The sequence below is a fragment of the Ambystoma mexicanum genome, chromosome 2q (assembly GCF_040938575.1).
Source record: "Ambystoma mexicanum isolate Mex_15411 chromosome 2q, UKY_AmexF1_1, whole genome shotgun sequence".
Taxonomy (NCBI): domain Eukaryota; kingdom Metazoa; phylum Chordata; class Amphibia; order Caudata; family Ambystomatidae; genus Ambystoma; species Ambystoma mexicanum.
Genome location: NC_090924.1, coordinates 581,230,024 through 581,250,116, shown reverse-complemented (window position 1 = coordinate 581,250,116; position 20,093 = coordinate 581,230,024). Strand labels below are relative to the sequence as shown.

At 43.9% G+C, this 20,093-nt stretch overlaps 1 protein-coding gene across 4 annotated transcripts in view; it reads right to left on the bottom strand.

Annotated features, from left to right (window-relative positions):
• The window catches only part of XYLB (xylulokinase), a 1,749,028-nt gene that overhangs the window by 1,360,460 nt on the left and 368,475 nt on the right, over nt 1-20,093 (bottom strand). For all 4 annotated transcript variants that reach the window (XM_069647728.1, XM_069647731.1, XM_069647730.1 and 1 more), the window contains one exon: nt 7,938-8,056. In XM_069647728.1, coding sequence (XP_069503829.1) covers nt 7,938-8,056 — 119 coding nt within the window. The remainder of the gene's footprint in view (nt 1-7,937; nt 8,057-20,093) is intronic.

The window sequence follows — 20,093 nt, the reverse complement described above, 5'->3', positions numbered from 1 at the left end:
CTGAGGCGTTCAGCCTGAGAGGTGACATGCCCGATTATTCATGATGTAACCTTTTAAACAATGCAGACTTACAGGTGGCAGGATCAGTAGCCCTGGGGTAATCCCTGGATCACCCCAGCTGTAGAGGTTGTACACAGATGTCCATAGCCAGCTGCCAATCCACTGAGCTATCTTTACAGAGATACAAATCTGATCTACAAGTTACTCATAGTTGATTCAGAAGACCTATTAACCATCATTACCAAATCTGCGGGTGGTTTTGGTGCCTCTCCACAATACTCTCCATACCTGCAGGCAAAGCAGCCTGAACATTTCTGAACCTGCCTGTAAGGCCCTACTAAACATATCCTTGCCCCCATCCCAGAGCTGGGTTTTGGGAAGAGTGAGTGAGGGGATGTCGCATATGTATGTTGGTGAGCAAAGCTCACTACCCTCTTCCAGCATGGGCCTGCCACCATTATTTCCAATTATTCTTCTTTGAAGGGTGCGTCTTGTCTCGGTGGGTGTGTCATAAGAAATCAGATGGTTGGCAGCAGTGAAACAGAGGAAGAGGTTTGCCGTTACCATTAAAAGCTGCTGGGACATTCTAGACTGCCAATTTCTTGCCTGCTCTTGGTAAGCATGTTCTACATGGTTTCCAGCTACGTCCATACTTGGCCAATATTGCTGCTCCCTGTGTTGCCCCCTGTGCCCGATTCCTGGTTACAATCTTGTGGGTTTCTCACAAATTCACACTCATGTGGACTCCTGTGGGTCTCTCAAAGACAGCTCACACATCACCAATCGAACCCAATTGTAGTCATTTTTAACTTCTCACAAACAACCTGTCTGGACTCATTAGACACACACTGTCTAAAAGAAGCACAGTGAAAGATTGGGCAGCTGGGTGTCAGTGACACGTCCCTGGATGTTACTGGGCCAATAAGAGCTTGATACTACCCTGACAGATATCAACCAAAAACTAGAGAATTATAAGAATGAGTTATAAGCCAAGAAATCGTGAGATACCTATGATTATTTTAACGAAGAGGTATATAATTGGATTTATAAGTTTGGACCATCATAGAGAAGCTCATAGCAGGTTGGCTCCAGTAATGCATCAAGCTCAGAGTCTGAAACCACGGGAGAGCAAGAAATACCTCTAAGAGGTACAGTGAACTTAGTAACAGCAGAGGGAGGCACTGGCACCCAGGCTACGACATCCACTACACCTTTTTTAGAACACAAACAAGGAGAAAAAGAACAAGGAGGGGGAAGAGGAAACCAAAAAAGAGGGAGGATAACCAGACAGCAAAAGAAGACCTGGTTGTCAATTTATGCAGTAGACCACTGTGGCTGAGACGAACACCCTTCAGAAAGGCCTTAATTTTGTCCATACATATAGCACCACATTTTTTAATATTAATTTTCAACTGTTGAGTTTCATTAGAAAACTTAAGCTCAAAGAATCTTTGATGAGATAGGAGGTACCACGGGCGAGGACTGAGTAGAACAAGAAGAACTACAGGAGTTTAGGGGCAAGAGCAGATGTATGCCCCCCATCAATGTTCCTTCAGTAAACATTTTTCATAAACAAGACCTTAAAGACCCTAAAGATATCTCTGATAAACATCCTTGTTACAGTAAACTTAAACCCCATGATCTTGGGTTAATCAGAAATATATATGGTGATAAAAACATCACCATAAGCCCTGCAGATAAAGGAGCAGCACTGGTGATTATGGACAGGACAGATTATGACCACAAGTGTATTAGACAACTTTGTGATAACAGTGTATTTGCCAAACTCGAAGAAGATCCCACTTCCACCATTATGGCCCATCTCAATGAGATTCTCACAAAAGTAGAAGACGTGGGCTGGACAAACCATCACACGTGTACCTTTCTGCAAACTAATTACCTGAGGATACCTAACTTCTACACAATGCCTACAATACATAAACACCCACTAATCCACCGGGGGACCTATTGTGGCAGGGATGGACAGCATACTTCAACCCTTGGGTAAATATAGCGACTATTTTCTCCAACAACTGGTACAGACAACCAGTACATACATTAAGGATATAACCCACTTCTTACAGCATTTAAATAAAACATGTGACCAGACATCTATTATGTTCATCACTGATGTCAAAAGCTTGTAAACCTCCATCCCCCATGACCTAGGCATGGAAGCCATTGAATGGTTCTTACTGAATGAAGGAGACACAAGGAGTTCATTGTGATACTCCTACAGTTTATTGCAGAACATACTTACTTTCAATTCAAGGATCAATATTATTTACAAGTATCAGGAATCTCCAGGGGGGGGGGGGGGAACTATGGCCCCTACATATGCACATGGTTTTATGCATAATTACAAAATGGACCACATATTAGATCATACAGTTTGGCGCAATTGCATCAGTCTTTGGGTACAATATATAAAGGACATTTTTGGAGTGTGGACAGGCACATATGAGAGTCTGAAAGGATTTTTTACTTACATCAACACCATTGATCCCTGGATTCAATTCACCTATGAATATAGAAGTTAAAATGCAAGAAGGTAGTTCCACTGCAAACATTTTCTGCAAGGCAACTGATCGCAGTACCTTCTCCACAGTCTTAGTTTCCATCAACCGAGCCTCATTGGGAACCTTCAATTTAGCCAGATGTTGCAAGTTAGGCGCATTGTTAGAAACCCAGAAGAATATGCCAACAAAATTGTTAAGATGGGTGAAAAATGTGTTTTCCGAGAACAGAAACCAGAGGAAATCAATTCTGCTACTGAAACGCAGTCCAAAATACAACAAAAAGATGTATTGGTTGAGTTACATAAAACTAAAAGTACACTGCCGGTAGTATATGTATCCAAATTCTCTATCCAGAGTCATTGAATCAAATCTGTGATTAAGAAAAACTGGGAGGAACCTCACCTGTGACTCTAGGGTAGAACACCTATTCAGTGATTACAAACATTTGCGTATCAGAGAAGCACACATTTTAGAGATCAATTGGTCAAAACTAAACCTGAACAAACAAAACCCATCACTGCATGCACAAGTACCTTTCCATGCTTACACTGTAGCAATTGTGGGTTTGTGACTAAGGGCAACACAAATAAATCACCTCTGATCAGGTGAAACGATAACGATTCATAGCTTTGGCACATGCGACACTGCAAATATCTATTCTATCAAATGTCCCTGTAGGGTTTATTATGTTGGACAATCTAGAAGATAAGTCAAATTGAGATAGAATGAGCATAGGTCATGCATTAGAAATAGAAATCCAAACTCAGCTGTAGCAAGACATTGGTTAGAAAAGAAACATGACATTTTGCAAATTTGGTTCCAAATAGGTGAATCGATTGTTAAGCGGAATAAATATGAGAACATGGCAAGAATATTGGACCAAAGGGAAACCTTTTGGATCGGGCAGCATTAATGAAGAGATTAATTAAATGTGCGTTTTGTAATTAACAGTTCCTTTGCTTACATATTCTGCATGTACATGTATTGTGAACATTGATGTACCCATTTGGGGTTGCAAGACATCAACTGTGCCATTATTACATCACCAGTTTATTCAAACTCTATTGAAAATTGAATGCAGCAGCATAGACTAAGTGGCATTTTCTGGTCCATTGGTCTACATCTTCCTGTTGTTTGAGTTGACCTTTATGTGACCTCTGATACATGTAGCAGCGCCTCTAGCTAAAACTAATTTTTGTATGCATCTAGGGTTTGTACAGTTGGCAGACATTATCCACCTGTGATGAAGACCATCAGTGCTTTGTAGCAGTGTATAACTATTGCTTAGCTCTCTATCTAGTTACCATTCAAACATTATCCACCCATGATGTATAGTATTAAGGTTTTGTGCATCCAATAATGTACATTTAGTGTTAAGCTCTTTAGCCATAGATTAGTTGTACTTTGAGGGCATGACGATCATGCAGTTAGGAGTAATTGGTACCTTTCTATTTTCGAACAAACCAGCCCCCTTTAGTGTCCCTTCCTGTGCTTCCTGTTTACACAGGAGGCAGAGAGCGCGAGACACCGGTAACATCAACAAGTGCATGCACGTGTGACATCACGGCGCGACGCCAGCACTAAGGGTAAAGAGAAACAGAGGCCAGCGTTACAATGTAGGTACCCACTACCACCACAGTTTCCTGACAACAACGTTGGAGTAATTGTAACATCAAGGATCATTCCCAGTGAGTCTTGCTGGATATCTTTTGCCTATTGTAACATGTACATCACTTTAATCTCTCACAAAAGAAGCTACTGATGACTCGACTGTGAAATATGACAGGAACAGCCGAGGTAATGGTTGTGCACCATCATTGTAGGTACCTTTTACGCAGGCTTCTTGTCATCACATTATTACATAGTGTTATGTCGTTTTCCCCACAGATGTAAACCTAGGCATTTCATTAAAGGTAACTGGTTTTGAATAATCAACACATTAGATTGAAGCTTTGAGCTGCATAGAGCAGCGTTTACAGGAACTTTCTTACATTTCTTCACCTTTTTTGTACCTGCACTCGTGTATTCGAAGCACTGCATCATTGCTATGTATACATTACTTAACTTACTATTGACATTATTTCTACACTTATGTTATGGTTGGGCAGTGTCCAGCCCTGATGATGAAAAAATATTCCGAAATGCATTGGCTTACTTTGGACACTCTAAAAGATTGTCACTTGATTTCAAGAAAAGAAGATTAAAGTGACATTTGGGCATTTTTTACGAATTATTGACTCTTGATCTACAATAGGATAATAGTTGATTTCAAATCTAAACGAATCATTGCAACATTTTTACAGGGCAATTAGAGAGCACCCGACCAATAGAGTGACAATGCTCAGTTTCTGACTGATTTGGTTACACCATATACCAGAAAGGTAGGCATAACACCCCCTTGCATTAACATTCCTAAAACCCAGCTGCTTTATAGTTAGTTACCTGTGATGTGTAGCACAGCTACATCACTCGAGGGTAAGATGGATGTGTGGGCAATTTGTGGGTTGCTGACATGTCAAGACGTTAGCTGGTAGTTGCAGGCCTAGGAAGAACATCTAAGTTCTTCTGTGGGAGGACTCCAAGGCAGTGTAGTTTCTTTGTTCCTACAGTTTCTGGTCAAGAAAGGGGATACAGGCAAGATTTAAATGGACCATGGCTGGCTCTCGCATAGTTTTAAATTTGGCCAGGAAATGGGGAGCTGCTGAGAGACCACAACCATGTGCAGATCCTTACCTTCTCTCTCAACATGATGCCTCTGTGAGAGCAATGAAGACAAAAGTAGTACATTAATACTTGACCGATTACTGCAGAGTGCTGCTTGAGGGGCAGTCTTTGTTTTGTTAAATTGTACTGTATGATTTAAACTAAGCTTGTAGGTTGTATGTATTTATATGATGTAATTGTTTGTAGTGGTATTTCTATTTGTTAATATCTTTTGTGTGAAATGCTTGCTTTAAGCCGATACAGGGTTAAATGAAAATACATAAATTGTGCTTTCTACCTTTCGGGCTTCAGAGAAAACGTGTGCAATTGTTTTAATGAGCAGCACATTGGCGGGTCTGGTTGTGGGAGGCAAGGTGCAATAGTTAAAGTGGGACTGCAGGTCTTTTGTTTTGGTGGAAGGAGCTCTGCCATGCATGTTAAACACAGACCTCTGCAGCAAGCATGCACCTGCAAGGTGAAAGAAAATCACTGAAGCAGGCACTTACTTTATCCTCCTGAGCTTCTTGTAGACATTAAAACCTTTGCTGACCTATTCTGATTGTGTGTGTTTATATATATATATACACAATCCAACATAAGCACAGTAAGTGTTTTGCCCATTTCTACCTCTGCTCGTAATCTGGGCTCCATTCTCGACTCCTCATTTCCATTTTCTTCCCACATCTCTAAGCTCCTGCTCCTGTTTCTACCAATTGTTCAACATGCGCAAGGCCTGTCTGCACTTTATCTTCCCTGCCTCCTTAGCTCTTGTTTTCTCCAGACTACTTCATTGCTCTTCTCTTTGGTCTGCCTTCTTCACATCTTGCACCTCTTTGCTTTGTTTACCATTCTTCCGTTCGTGTTCTTTGATTGCTTTCCCCTCTTGATTCCATTTCCTCAGCTTTGCACACTATGCAATGGCTGAGCTTTGAAGCTTGTCTCCTTTTCAATTTCCTTTGTATTGTTTTTTAAATGTCTCAATGGCCTTGGTCCTCTTGACCGGATCTCTTTCTATTCCCCCATCACGTTCCCTTAGGACAAATCTATTTTCCTATTAGCTGTTCTCCTCTGAGCTTCACCTCCTTTATCTTACTTGCGCCCAAACATGGGAACTCCCTTTGTGTTCTTCTGCATTCTATATCTTCCTTCCCCCCTCTTTAAAACCCGACTTAAAGCTCATCTTTTATCTAAGTGATCTGTTGAATGATTGTCTAACATTTTTTTACCCATTGTACCATTGGTTATTGTTCTATGCGAAGCTGTTAGGCGTCAGATGCTATTGAGATATAATAAAATACCTAAAAATAAAATACAAAGTGCAAGTGCATAAAGTTTCTTTTCGACCACAGTCCGGAATTTATATTTTACTTGGACTTGTTGTATAAATAAACATTTTATGCACTGGCACTTTAAAGAACTTGTGCCCGGGATCCTTTTTTGTCCTAGCCTTCAACAAATGGGTGAAACACCAGGCTTCTTGTATATGTCCTACATGGAATAACTTTGCCCACGTCCGAAGGCGAGCAACCACCGAGCCGTGTTGTGTTCCATATATATCATTTTCAAAACAACTCTTTAATCGTTTTTTTTTTTCATTTTCATGTCCAGTAACAGATCCAAAATTCTACTGTCTCTATGAGGTACAGATGCCACATGCCTTTCAATGGTTCCTTGGTTATTTATACTTCTTAGATTGCACCCCCAAATATTGCTTTTAGAACCCCCTCTTCTTTCATTCCACAAAGCACTGGATTGATCTAAAGTCTGCCACCTTGAATCCGGAAGAGCATCCTACAGGGCACTGATGCATCGATTAGATTAGGCCCAGGTAGCCACATACAGCAACCTGGAAAGCAGGCAGTGTGTGTGTGATGGAAGATTGAAGGGATGCCCATGGGGTTGTGCCTGTTCTGTGTGCATGAGAGAAGCTTGCACTGCTGCTGCCTAGCCTATCGCTGTTCAGTGTGTAGTGGAAGCTTGCATGCTGCTGCCCGCCCTCCAAATGTTCAGTCTGTGATGGAAGCTTTCACCTCTGATCTCGGTGTTACACTTGTGGTGTAGGGAAATATTACTAAGCTATTGCCTATACTGCACGTTTCCCTATTTGTGTAAACTGCTCTTGTCTGAGCTCTGTCTTCCATCTGTAAATGAAGCTTGCAATATTTCTGCCAGTGCTGTACGGGACCATGGAAAGAACTGTAGACAATTTAGGGTAGGCCCTGCTGAGCATGCTTGCCTGTAACATACAGGATGTGTCATGAGATAATCTTCCACGATTTATACTGTTAGCTGTTGAACCCTGCTAATATGTATTCAGATTATCTGGCATGAGAGTGTGCTATTTGGCGGAACAGTCTAAAAGCACGGTCTGTGTTGCCAAACAGTAATTGCCCCCTTGCAATGCTCATCCTATCCTCACTTGTTGCCTAATATTCTGCCAATGTGGCTGGTTTGGAACAGCCAATCACTCTTAGGTATAGGTGCCTGCATAGGCCGAATATTCCCGACGATAACTGCCAGTTGTCCAGAACTACAGGGCATCTTTTGTGTGAAGTATACGGAAACGTGTTTCTAAATCTATCTTCAACGCTTTCTAGTCAATGCAGTGAGCTTGCTTGATAACAGTTAACTAAAGACGAGGACAAATCATGTCTTGCATACCAGAAAAAAAAAAACACAATGTCAAGATAGGATGCATGCATGTTCCGCACATACCAAGACTAAACTTGATGGTACAGCTGGTCCCAGTTTCTCTCCTAAACCGGGTGCACACGCCTGGAGGCAGGTCTCTGCCCAGGTTTTCTCCCAAATCTTCAACAAGTTCATCCCTGATCCTGCAAGGAAATAGCAAACCAGATCAGGACTGTGTGAACAGTGTAAAGAGCTCAAGGTCCTGCGTACATCTCAACAGAAAAATACATGGGATGAAGCCGTGTCAATTCTCATGGTGTGTGCGGTTTACTGTGTTCACTTTTAAGCAGTAATCAGGTGGTCTTAGCAAAGGCAAAACATACTTCCTCATTTACAATTCTTCAATTCACATGGAGACTATTCAATTCCAAGACATCACCATTTGTTGGTGGATGAACGTCAAGCACGAAAAGTAGGAAATAAATGTCGTTGTTAATTTTTTTCAGTGATATATATATATATATATATATAGGTATATAGGTGTTGGTCCTTGCAGTGCAGAGGGGTAGCGCGAGTTATGGTTGCTTAGCTTACCATATATGTATATATATATATATATATACTCAATGACAAAAAACTTTGTTAAAAAGGTACGTTATGGTTAAGTTGCACTAGTAAAAACCTATGCAATTCAATGAATGTTGTTACAGGGACGTTATGGTTACAGGTAAAACTGAAAAAAACAGAAATTCTCCAGTTATGGTAAGCTAAGCAACCATAACTCACGCTACCCCTGTGCACTGCAAGGACCAACACCCATGACATCAAAGATGACATCACAAATGCCATTCATGACATGACTGATGACATCAAATTAACCATAACGTCCCTTTAACGACGTTTGTCAGTGAATTTCATTGTTTTTTAGCAGGATACCCTTAGTTTGTAAAGGAGAACTGTGCAACATAGTGCAACTGCTAGCACCATGTTAAGGTGGACAGCAATCGCGGACTATGCGTCTGTTTGCGGAGATTGTGTGGCATCCAGCCTGCTGAGGAAGGCAGGTTCTCTCTTACATAGTGGTACCAATCACCAAACACAAAGAACATGGACAAACAGCACCATGTGCAAGAATTGCCAGGGAAAATAGAGTAGGTTTGCAAATTGTGTACTTATGAAGCAAACAGGACAAAGGCATGTGGAGTACACCATAACGGAATGCATCAACAACAGAAGTAACGTCCGCCTTCACCAATCTTACAGCACTGCTACTGTAAAGGGGAACAAAGAACAAACGGCCAGAGTAACGACTTGAAAGTGCTAAGACCTGAACCTCACTACAATGTAGTAAGGATCCTAAACTTTGCCCAGAAGAATAACGTGTCTTTTTGTAACGCAACAATGGCAATCACCTTAAAGTGGCAGGAAGAAAATTTCCCTCATGACGCAATGACTTTCTATAGTAATCCTATTGGTACGCACAGTGCTGTGAACCGTAAATTATGTAATATATATTGCTGCATGTACCCCAAACACATTCTCTTTTCGGTAAGATAACATATTGGAAAGGAAAGCAAGGCAGTACAAGCGGCAACCCTTCCACAACAGCATATGGGCATAGGAAATGAAAGTGGAAGTCAAAGTGAAATTGGTCAGCCAAGTGAGATATGCTGTTGTCTGTGGGGTCTATGTCTAGTGCTACTAATGTACTAAGTACAAATTTCAGAGTCCTAGTTAGTCAACCATTCTCCTATGCAGTACCCAAAAAGTAGAGAATGACTACCATCACTTAGTACTGATACTACCACTACTGTTACGCATGAACCAGCCCTTGTTTTCACAGCTGCCTGCTATAACCCCCTGTTGATACAACTGCCTACGACTAAGTGATATGTGATACGACCAATAGCAAAATCGAATCTGCCGGATTTGTGGTGCTCTATGGTACACTGCTTATTTATACTTACTGTGTTTTTAGGCCCACTTAGCAAAAATCAATTCTGCCCATCGTGGTTTACTGTGTTTTATGGCACATTGTTTACTCTGCATACTGTGTTCTTAGGCCTACCTAGCAAAAATCGATTCGGCCACTGCGATTTACTGTGTTTTATGGCACAATTGTTTACTCTGCATACTGTGTTTTTAGGCCCACTGAGCAAAAATCGATTCTGCCCATTGTGATTTGCTATGTCTTATGGCACATTGTTTACTCTGCATATTGTGTTTAAGCCTGCCAAGCTAATTTTACCACATCCTGACTTATTGTTAACATGCCAGGCCAAAGTATCTCTCACCCCACCCTGGTTCTAGTTGCCCTACAACTCCTTGCCACCAGCATCGCAGTCCATCTTAACGGAACTATACTAGAGGAGAATAGATTACACCCACTCAACTTGCTAATCATGGTTCCTAAACCTAGCAGGCTTGTCCCTTCTAAGCACATCTCTTGCAAGTCTTCAGGAGACTACACCATAGCCCCATGTACTACAACCAACAGAAATCTCAAACTGCGTGGCAGACTTCCTAAACTATACGAGCCTCTGACCAGATCTTTACCTCCTACCAACAAGAAAACAAATTGTCACCGCATCATGACCTCCAATACTGCCAAATGGCCTACTGTAACGCTCACCTGGCTCCCACGGAGGCGCTGGTCTAGTCTGGGTTGCTGTGACCTCTTCTAAGGTGATGCGCAGGGTTTGGAAGACGGTCTGGACTGGGCCCCCAAATCTGGCTTGTCTGGCTCGCAGAAGTATCCTTCTGTAGGCGAAAATAGAGGATTAACTGTCTGCGGGGTAATGCAATCGGCCTCCCACTTTCCCCTCTCACCCTCCTCGAAACCTTTCTGTGATTTCCCGTAGCGTCTCACCTTAGGGTCTGAAAGGACGAGCTCTCCATCCTGCTTCTGATGCAGGGGCGCGTTGGTATCCAGTTACTTCACTGGATTTTCGGATTGGTGAGAACCAAACTTGCTTGGCTTCCAGGTAAGTTTTTTGATAAGAGGTTCCCCTTGTGTCCATGCATTAATGTACTAATGCTAGTGTCTTTTTCCCCATAGGGGCCGGGGTACGGAATGCCGGGGAACAGGCACCGACCCGAGATGAGAGGTTTAATCCTTGTAGAAATCAGGTAAGTCTTTAATGAGGGTTTTTTGGTAATGTCTTTTTATTCGTTCATTAACGCTGATTTCCTTTTTCCCCTTAGGGGCCGGTGTCCGGAAATACCAGGATGCGGCGCGGACCCGAAATGAAGAGGGAATGAATCAACAGGTAAGTCTTAACATGGAGATTTAGCTTTCCTTATTCCCTTCTTTCTCTCACCTTTTGTTCTTGCCTTTTTCTCCCTAGGTGCTGGGGCGTGACTGCGAATCCGGATGGTCGCTGCTGAACATGGAGGCGCCCTGTAAAGCTGAGTGGAAAGCGGCGCTGCAGCGATCGTCGCAATGAGCTTTTAAATAAAAGTCTTCCTTTTCGGGATTGTCGGCGAGATGTCTCCGGGATGCGGATTTAGCAGGTAAGGACTTTTCCTTCTTCTGTTCTCTTCTTCTCTTCCTTTGCAGGTGATCCAGGATGCTGGCAGGCGTGGCAGAATTCAGGATGCAGGAGCAGACACAGTGAGCGTCCAGCCTTGGAAGAAGTTCCAGGTATGTATCCTTCCTCCAATCAGGTATGTATCCTTCCCCGACCACGCCCGGATGGTAAATTAGTCCCATAGGTAAAGTAGTTCCCTTCAGGCCTCAAGGAGGCCGGGATCCTGCAGCATGGTCTGCATCAGGTAAGTGCACCCAAGCACTCCCATTATGAGCCTGGCGCCTATGGTGCCAGGACTGAGGTCTTTTATGAGCCTGGCGCCATAGGCACCAGGATACTGTCCAAAGGGCCCATACATGGGTTTGCTGGGTCTTTCCTTGGGGACTGGATGTCCGCTTTCGGGGACGCAGGGCTTGAACCGGCTCCCCGGGAGCGGGCATCATGACACCTACCTCCTCATCCGTCTTCTCCAAGCCCACGGCTCATACCAGCCTTACTCTACACTCAACCCTAGCCAAAATAGACAATCAGCCCCTCAAAGGAGCTCTCCTCAATGAAAGGTCCCTCGTGGCTCATGCCATTGACAAAGCCGACTTAATCACAGAAGACAGTCTGGACTTCCTAGCCATAATGGAATGCTGGCTACACAATGCTGCAGGACCCGCACTCATGCTAGCCATCCCTGAAGTATACACCATTTCCAGACAAGATAGAGATATAACCAGAGGCAGCGGTATAGCTATCATATCCAGAGAGAGCCTATCAATGAGAATAGTCCCTCCCCAAACTTTGCAATCTTGTGAATTCCTCTCTATCAAACTCCCATTAAATAACTCCCAATCACTTACCATGCAAGTAATATACAGATCTCCTGGGCACATTGGAACATTTGAGGAGGACCTGCACAATATACTTGCCAGTAACCTCAAACCTACCTCCGAAGTACTGCTGCTTGGCAACTTTAACTTATGTCTTAACGATCCTTCGGATAAACAGGCCTTACAGATCAGCAACACCCTCAATGCATTAGGACTATCGCAAAAAGTAAACGAACCCACCCATGGATTGGGTAGCCGACTACAACTGCACAGCTACCATTACCTCCATTTCCCCTCTATCATGGACTGGCCACTCCCTCGTGTCCATGACGCTATCCACCACCAGACCAATAATCATAGCTCCCCAAGAAGCGCCACCCTGTCTAACCAGAATGAAAAAGAATATCACAGTGGACAATGCGATTACTAATATTCTCCCCACCCTAAATTCTCTGCCGGATAATCTTGACCCAAGTACCTTGGTGCAGGAATATAACAAGATTATGCTCTCCACATTGGACAAAGTTACCCCTCTCAAACTGAAACCAAGCAAAGCTAAAGCACACCTTAACAAGTGGTTCACTCCACAACTGAAGGACTTGCGACTATTGAAAAGAAAATGTGAAACCGCCTGGCGGCTTTGCCCTTATAGTGAGAATAAAAAGAAGCTAACCTCTACTGCATCACACTATAAAAACGAAATCTGTCTGGCAAAACGAAACTCATAAAATGAACGCATTGCCAACTCCAACTCTAGTATGAAATAACTATTTATAATACTAAGAGAATTGGAATCCCCTATCTCCATTCCTAATATATGTATCAAAAACAAGACCTGGTGCTCAGGGATTCAACAAGCCCCAATTAATAAAATAAATACCTACAAATCAAAATAAAAAATAAGAAAGACGCTCTGAATTTACCACAGCCAACTAACTCTCTCCCACCGAGTAAAAAAAACATTGATCAACACAATAGATTCCGTTTCACCAAAACTTCCATCTTAGAAGTTGAAAAAACAATACTATCTCTCAAACCTTCTAACTGTAAAGGAGATGTCTGCCCAGCACATATAAAAGTTGCCGCGAGAGACCGCTCTCCATTAATTTCCAAGCTGCCCAACGCCTCTTTTGCCTCTGGCACAGTCCCAGCTAACCTTAAACAATACCGGGTTCTCCCACTTCTGAAGAAGCAAACTTTAGACCCACTCATTGCCACAAACTACCACCCCATCACGACGGTACCATTTTTCCTTAAAATCTTGGACAGAGTCGCTAACTCACAGATCCAAAAATACCTTCAGCTACATAAACTCCTAGGGGTCAGACAATCAGGATTCCGACCGTTACATGGGACGGAAACTGCATTGATAGATCTGAAAACACAAATCGATGAGCTGAGAGACAAAGGGAAGACAACACTACTGCTGCTACTTGACCTCTCAGCTGCATTCGATCTGGTGGATCACAAGGTCCTCTGCAGGCACCATGATTCAGCAGCCCACTTCTCCACAGATACTGTCAAGTGGGTTGAATCATTCCTGAGTGACAGAACTATCAGAGTGTTCTCCACTTCGGCAGCGGCTGATCCTACCCCTATCGTGTGCGGGATCCCTCAGGGCTCATGCATATCTCCAACCCTGTACAACATATTCACCAAACCTTTGTTTGATGATTTGGACCTTCTGGGTATCACCTACACTAATTACGCAGATGATACACAGATTCTCCTCCTGCTTTCCGGGGATCATGGCAAGGACTTGGCATTGGTGAATAGGATCTACCTCATCATTCAGGCATGGATGGCGACACACGGCCTATGCTTGAATGATGACAAGACAGAGCTGATAATTCTTGGTACCCCTTCCAACATTTCCAAACTGGGTCATGAATACGCCTCTTATCATTGATGGCAACAATACCATAGTCTCAAAGGAGGTAAAAACCCTAGGCTTCTACCTGGACGCCACTATGTCTTTCAATAAACAACTGAAATCCCTGGCCTCCACTACAGCCTACACGTGCAAGCTTATCAGAGCCGGTAAGCCCTTCCTATCCAACGACAGTTGCATTATACTGGCCAGAGCATTAATTCTCTCCAGATTAGACTACTGCAACGCTTGCTACAGCAGTGCCAACAAAGCCAGCATCCACAAACTACAAACATTACAAAATAAATCTCTTAGAGCCGCACTAGGCATTAACAAAAGAGTGCAGATGACCGCAATCAGACGCCAATACAAATGGCTATCCACCCACAACAAAATACAACTAAAAATCGCCTCCCTGACATACAAAGCATTACACAATGCTGCCCCCAGGTACCTAATTGACAAATTGTCAAGAAGAACCTCCAGCAGGCCTACCAGAGTCATCAATACTAACTGCCTAGTGGTAATAAGATTCAAATCCTCCAAATTTGGCGGCAGCAGCTTCCCTGTGAAGGCCGCCAAACTCTGGAACTCCTTGCCACACGAGCTGAGAGCTCATCAACCCTACCCACATTTTAGACAGAACCTCATCACTGACCTCAATCTGACTGAAGACTAATCTTAACTTAAACTTCTGCACATTAGCACACTTCACCACCCAATATTGTAAACTATTGTATACTAGTGTACATTATGATGTAAATAACATTCTTTGAAATCTACTACATGTATATTCTGAGCCCTACCTATACTGTAGTTATATATGTATTTATGTGCCTATATTGTATTTCACTTGTCAATTTATGTTTGCCATTATGTAACCGTGTAAGCCTTGCATCTCCTTTGCTGCGCCCGGTTACCTCTGGGTCTGGTGCGCTTTAGAAATTCAATAAACAAACAAAAAAACAAACAAAGTGGAGACATTGGTCAACAATTGTGCTGCTTTAAAGGTTATGTACAAGGATATATTTTGGACAAAATGAAACAGCACTGGCACACCTGCACGTGTACTCCTTCGCCATGTTGGAGCCTGCCATTCCATCAAAAACCGTTTAATGGGAGATTTTACGGTAATACATCAATCTCTTCCTCCCCTCACAACCAAGTTGTGCAAATCCCCATTTCCCCACAATAATTATCCACTTCTGCTACCCCTTCCCTTTCCAAATGGTGTGTATGCATGTGTACAAGTAAACGGTAATAATGAGAATGTTGCTGAGTGCTTGTGTGGTATTCTTTTTTACCTGAAATGGGGTTCTGACTCAGCGGCACACGTTCCTCATTGCAATGACCACAAGTAAGAAAAAGATAGGTCTCCTACGGACACCACAGCTGTCTGGCCTATCCACAATGTCAATGGAGGCATCTGTACGCCGCCAGCAGGCTCTGCATGTCCGCATGTTGTCCACCACCTATCAATGCGTGTGGGAGCGGACGTTTGTGCACAGTGCAATTACACGCATGTGTATCTGTTCCTCTGTGTCCTGATAATATCGCCACTGTGCAGCATATGCGAAGGAATGTTAATTAGGTCGGGGCGTCCACCCACGTCCTACAAGTAGCTATACAGATAAACATCCCACCTGCTGTACCCTATAAAAAGCCAGCGTCTCCCAAAATGGATGGCGTACGTGTGACGCACTTTTAGTCAGTAGAGAAGAGGCAATGGTGTGCGCAGGACACCAATGCACGTGCGCACAACGTATTCCGTCCGAAACGCGTCAAGCGGACAGCCGTCCCAAAAGGAGAACAGTGGCGACGTCACCATGGGACCGCACCCACGCTGCACGTGGGCCCTTATTTCGGGGACAGGATCCGGACCCTCGAACAGTGGCAAAGTGCAATATCGAGCAATGTACAGAGTGTTTTTCGGAAAGTACACGCTTACAAACACACCACAATGTGCCGGTGCACATGTATGTATGTTTTGGAACAATGTGGGCCTGCTTTCTGGGTGAAAGTTGTCCACAGCAACCCTACAAAAAGAGGTGCTGTGCAATCTGTTTGCAGCTTTTCAGAACAGAGTAGCAAGCCACATAGGTTTTCCCTGTAAGTAATGGTGCACCAAATCTGCTGTGCTACAGTGCATCTGCAACTAATAGCAACCATGTCAGTCCGGCTGAGTATGCACAGTAATGGAGAAAATTATGAATGGGCCTTGCTGTGACCCACACCCGCAGCTGTGGTAGTCTTCATTGTCCCAATCTCATGGGTAGCTAACGGCAAAGGGGAGTATACGCACGTGCATTTCCCCCAAGGACGGCCAGGGCCGTGTCGCAATGAAGCAGAAACATTCCTTCTTCCCTTTCCAGTTTCTTCTTTGTAGCACGCCATCATTGCGTACTGTTAACATGTTCCACACGCTTCCACCAATGACATTGAAGAGCTCTCCATGATACAGTATCAGTTCTGTACAACAGTACTCTGCATACACACCACACCCAGAAACGTTGTTGCACAATCCCTGTGACTCCACAGTCCCATTTCCATGGCCGCCATCCTGAAGATCCCCGGAGGTGGCTTTTGTGCTGCGTGCGAGCGTGGGGGGAACAAGTTGCAACCAGGGTAGGGGAAGCTCGTTGTAAGGGGCGGCTTTGAAAAGAGCCTTTTTTTCAAAAACATTTTTTAGATGCTTCTAGAGAAACACCTTTTTTCACTTTTTATTTGATTTTGTGTTTTCTTGTGCGGACATTGTTACGGTAAACTCTTCACTGCATCTTGTAGACGGGCAAACAAAATAGCATTACCAATGGGCGACAAAGAAATACCATTTGCTTGTAAAAATTCCACATTTCCAGAACTAAGGAGGTAATTGTTGCAGAAGAACATCCCAGCACCGGACAAAAAAGTATAAATGTTTCTGTTGATGAGACACCTTCCTGCCTCTGGCTTGGAACAACTTCTAGGAGCAATTTCCCATACTCTTACTTGCTGTTATGGATGAGAAGAGCAACTTGGCAGTGGGAAAAGCCTCTTCGCTAGATTTAGCAACCTCTTCAGTCGACGGAACAAGCCTAAACAAGACATGTAACCCATATGCATACTGCCGTAGTGGATGGCAATAACATTGGCTCTAGAAAAAGTGGCCAGGTCTTTGCAAAGTGCATGCATGTCGGCAAAACTGCGCTCGTAGACACCGTTCCACAATGCGACCACTCCTTCCAACCCGAAATTGCCATCAAAGTTTCTTTCCAGGGCATACTTGTGCAGATCTAGTACAAAGGCATCACCTATAGGCAACACAATGCGTTTTGCCATGTCAGCCAGCCTCACTACGCAGAGTATAATGTACAGCAGTTTGACTGCCCCTTCCTGTGAACCACACCCACAGTACCTCATTGGATAATCCCGAAAGTCCCATGTCCATTGGCCAGCAATGTAAGAAGTGCAGATTGTGGCACATGCAGTGCCCAAAGTACCACAAGGGCTGCACCCCAGTAAAGCAGGAGCAGTCCTCCTTCCCTTTCCACTACCTTTTGTCCAACACAACCTCATTGGGTGCGGGTAAATGGGGACACACGATTCCATCAATGCCATCCAAGACGTTACCATCTAACTATGTCAGTTCTGCACAACACTTCATAGGTACCGTTACAAATTCAGCCTGCTTGTGTGCGGTCACTGGACAGCATATCCAGTAGAAAGTTCAGTAAAAGACTGCAAGATTTGGTTATCCACATTCATCCACTTGCACACCCATCACCACAAAAGGGAGGCACGGAAAACTTTTCTGCACTATGTTTATGACTGTGGTATAAGTGCCTCTGCGCACGGTATCTGCCACTGAGCGGCCATTACGTTCTTTAAAAGAATACTGTTTTTTTCCCATCCCCTACCATGAAGTGGCACTTCAGTGATATGTGCTTGTAACGTTCTCATTTACCCATATCATACAGTGTAATATCGAAACAGGAACTCTCTGCTTTCCTTCCGACAATGCTAAGAAATGTTTTCCCCACTAATGCACCTCCTACATAAATCGTAAAAAAATGGCACAAATAGCAGCATTGAATGTATCGCACCAAGCGAAAGCAACTTTCCAAAAGATCACTGTCTGCACAGCTGTACTTCTGTCTAGGCTGCACTATTGCAACAGGCCCTTTTTAAATCTGCACCCTTCTACTCTCCGCCCTTTGGAACGCATCCAGAAGAGGAGTGCGCGACTTGGGATGGTATCTCTCCTGCACTGAAATGTCGCTAATAGCTCCCAGTGGCTGCAAGGAATAACGTGAGAAGACTCTGCATTATGCTGAAGACCTTCTGGGCCCTGGGACTTCAATACCTTCAACTCTAACTCCCTATATATTTGCATGCGCAAGCTCTTCCCTCATCCGCCTCCAACTCCCTTAGGGTCAGGTGCTTCTGTAAAAAAACAGTTGGTGGTAGATGTGCTTTTTTGCCTGGAGCCTCCCTCTGCAACAGCCTCCCTGCCTCCCTGACACTTGAGGGGAACCATCGCCGGTTCCGGAAGCACCTCAAAGCCTTTCTCTTAGCGTCTGCTGTTTCCGCTCCTCTCCCCGGCTAACTGCCTGACGTAAACTGATTCTGCACTACTTACCTGGTGACTCTTTGATGTCGGGCCCATGTCACCTCCCCCGCCAGGCAAACTCCTGCACTGGATTTCTAGCAAACCCTGCACTTGAGGACTGTTTACTGTATGCCTCACAGTGCATCCACCACCTGTTGTGTGCACTTATCCATGCACTTGGCACAACTGGCCCGTATTTTTACTTATTGTCATTTGTTCTTCTTCCCATGTACTGTACCTTACCCTCCCTCCAACCATGCATTTGGGCGTTCTAGGTCACACCTGGCCTAGTAGGGTCGTTGTCTCTGTCCCCCCCTCCGTTTCCTCTCCTTTGCCTCGTTGCGCTTTGCTAGATGTGTGTGTAGGGGCATTACAAATGCAATAGGATACAATTGCACATCATATGATATACATACAATGCATGCACAACAATAGGATGCCTGCCACTTACTATGTACACTGCAAAGTTGTTTTTTGTTTTCCGCAGTACCCCACTTACTGCCCACTTTAAAAAAACGTGCATGTGCAGCACAGCATGCATGTTACTAACTGCAAACAAATACATACAGTTCATGCATACACCCAGGATGCCTGCCCTTTACATTGCACACTTCCACCACAGCCTTCTGCACTTCTATGTGTAAAGAGACCTTCTGGCATAGTGTTTGCGTACACACCAGACCGACCAACCTTATAGAACAGTGTCTTTCACTCCACAGTTTCCTTTCCATGGCTCCCATCCAGAAAAAGGCTGGATATGGCACGTGGAAATGTGAAAGTACAGCGTAATCCACTGAGGAGTTGTGCTTGAGAGGGCAGGAGAGTCAGAGGGGGTGGGTGTGGGGGATAAATGTAAAACAGGGTAGGGGTTTGGGTCTGTAGTACGGTCTCAGAAAACAAAAGGTTTTTTTTTACCTGTTTTTGTTATGTACGTGCTTGCATACACATTTTATTTTTTGTATCTCCTTCGATGAGTTTCTGTTTGCTTCCCCTCCTGACATTTGTACTGACTGAACGTCAACGCTTTTCTTACATTTCTACAGGATTGTCTGCATCGCTGCATGCAGAGTGGCAAACAAAATAGGATTGCCAGTGGAGGTAAAAAATAAGCAATTTCCTTGGAACCACTACAAATCTTGCTTGTTAATGCTGTCATAGTCGGTGCAGAACATCCCAGCACTGCACATAAAGTCACACATGCTTCGGTTTATGAAACACCTCCCGACCTCTGGCTGTGGGCAAATTACACCGGCATAGTCCCATGCACCTCTTGGTGGTATGGAGGAGAAAATCACCTTGGCAGTGGGAAAAATATGCATCACTGCTGTCATCAACTTCTTGAGATGACGGAGCAAACGTGGGCATGACATGTACCCCAAATGTAGTGCTCCATAATGCATGACCACAACATCTACACTACCGACAGAGGCCACA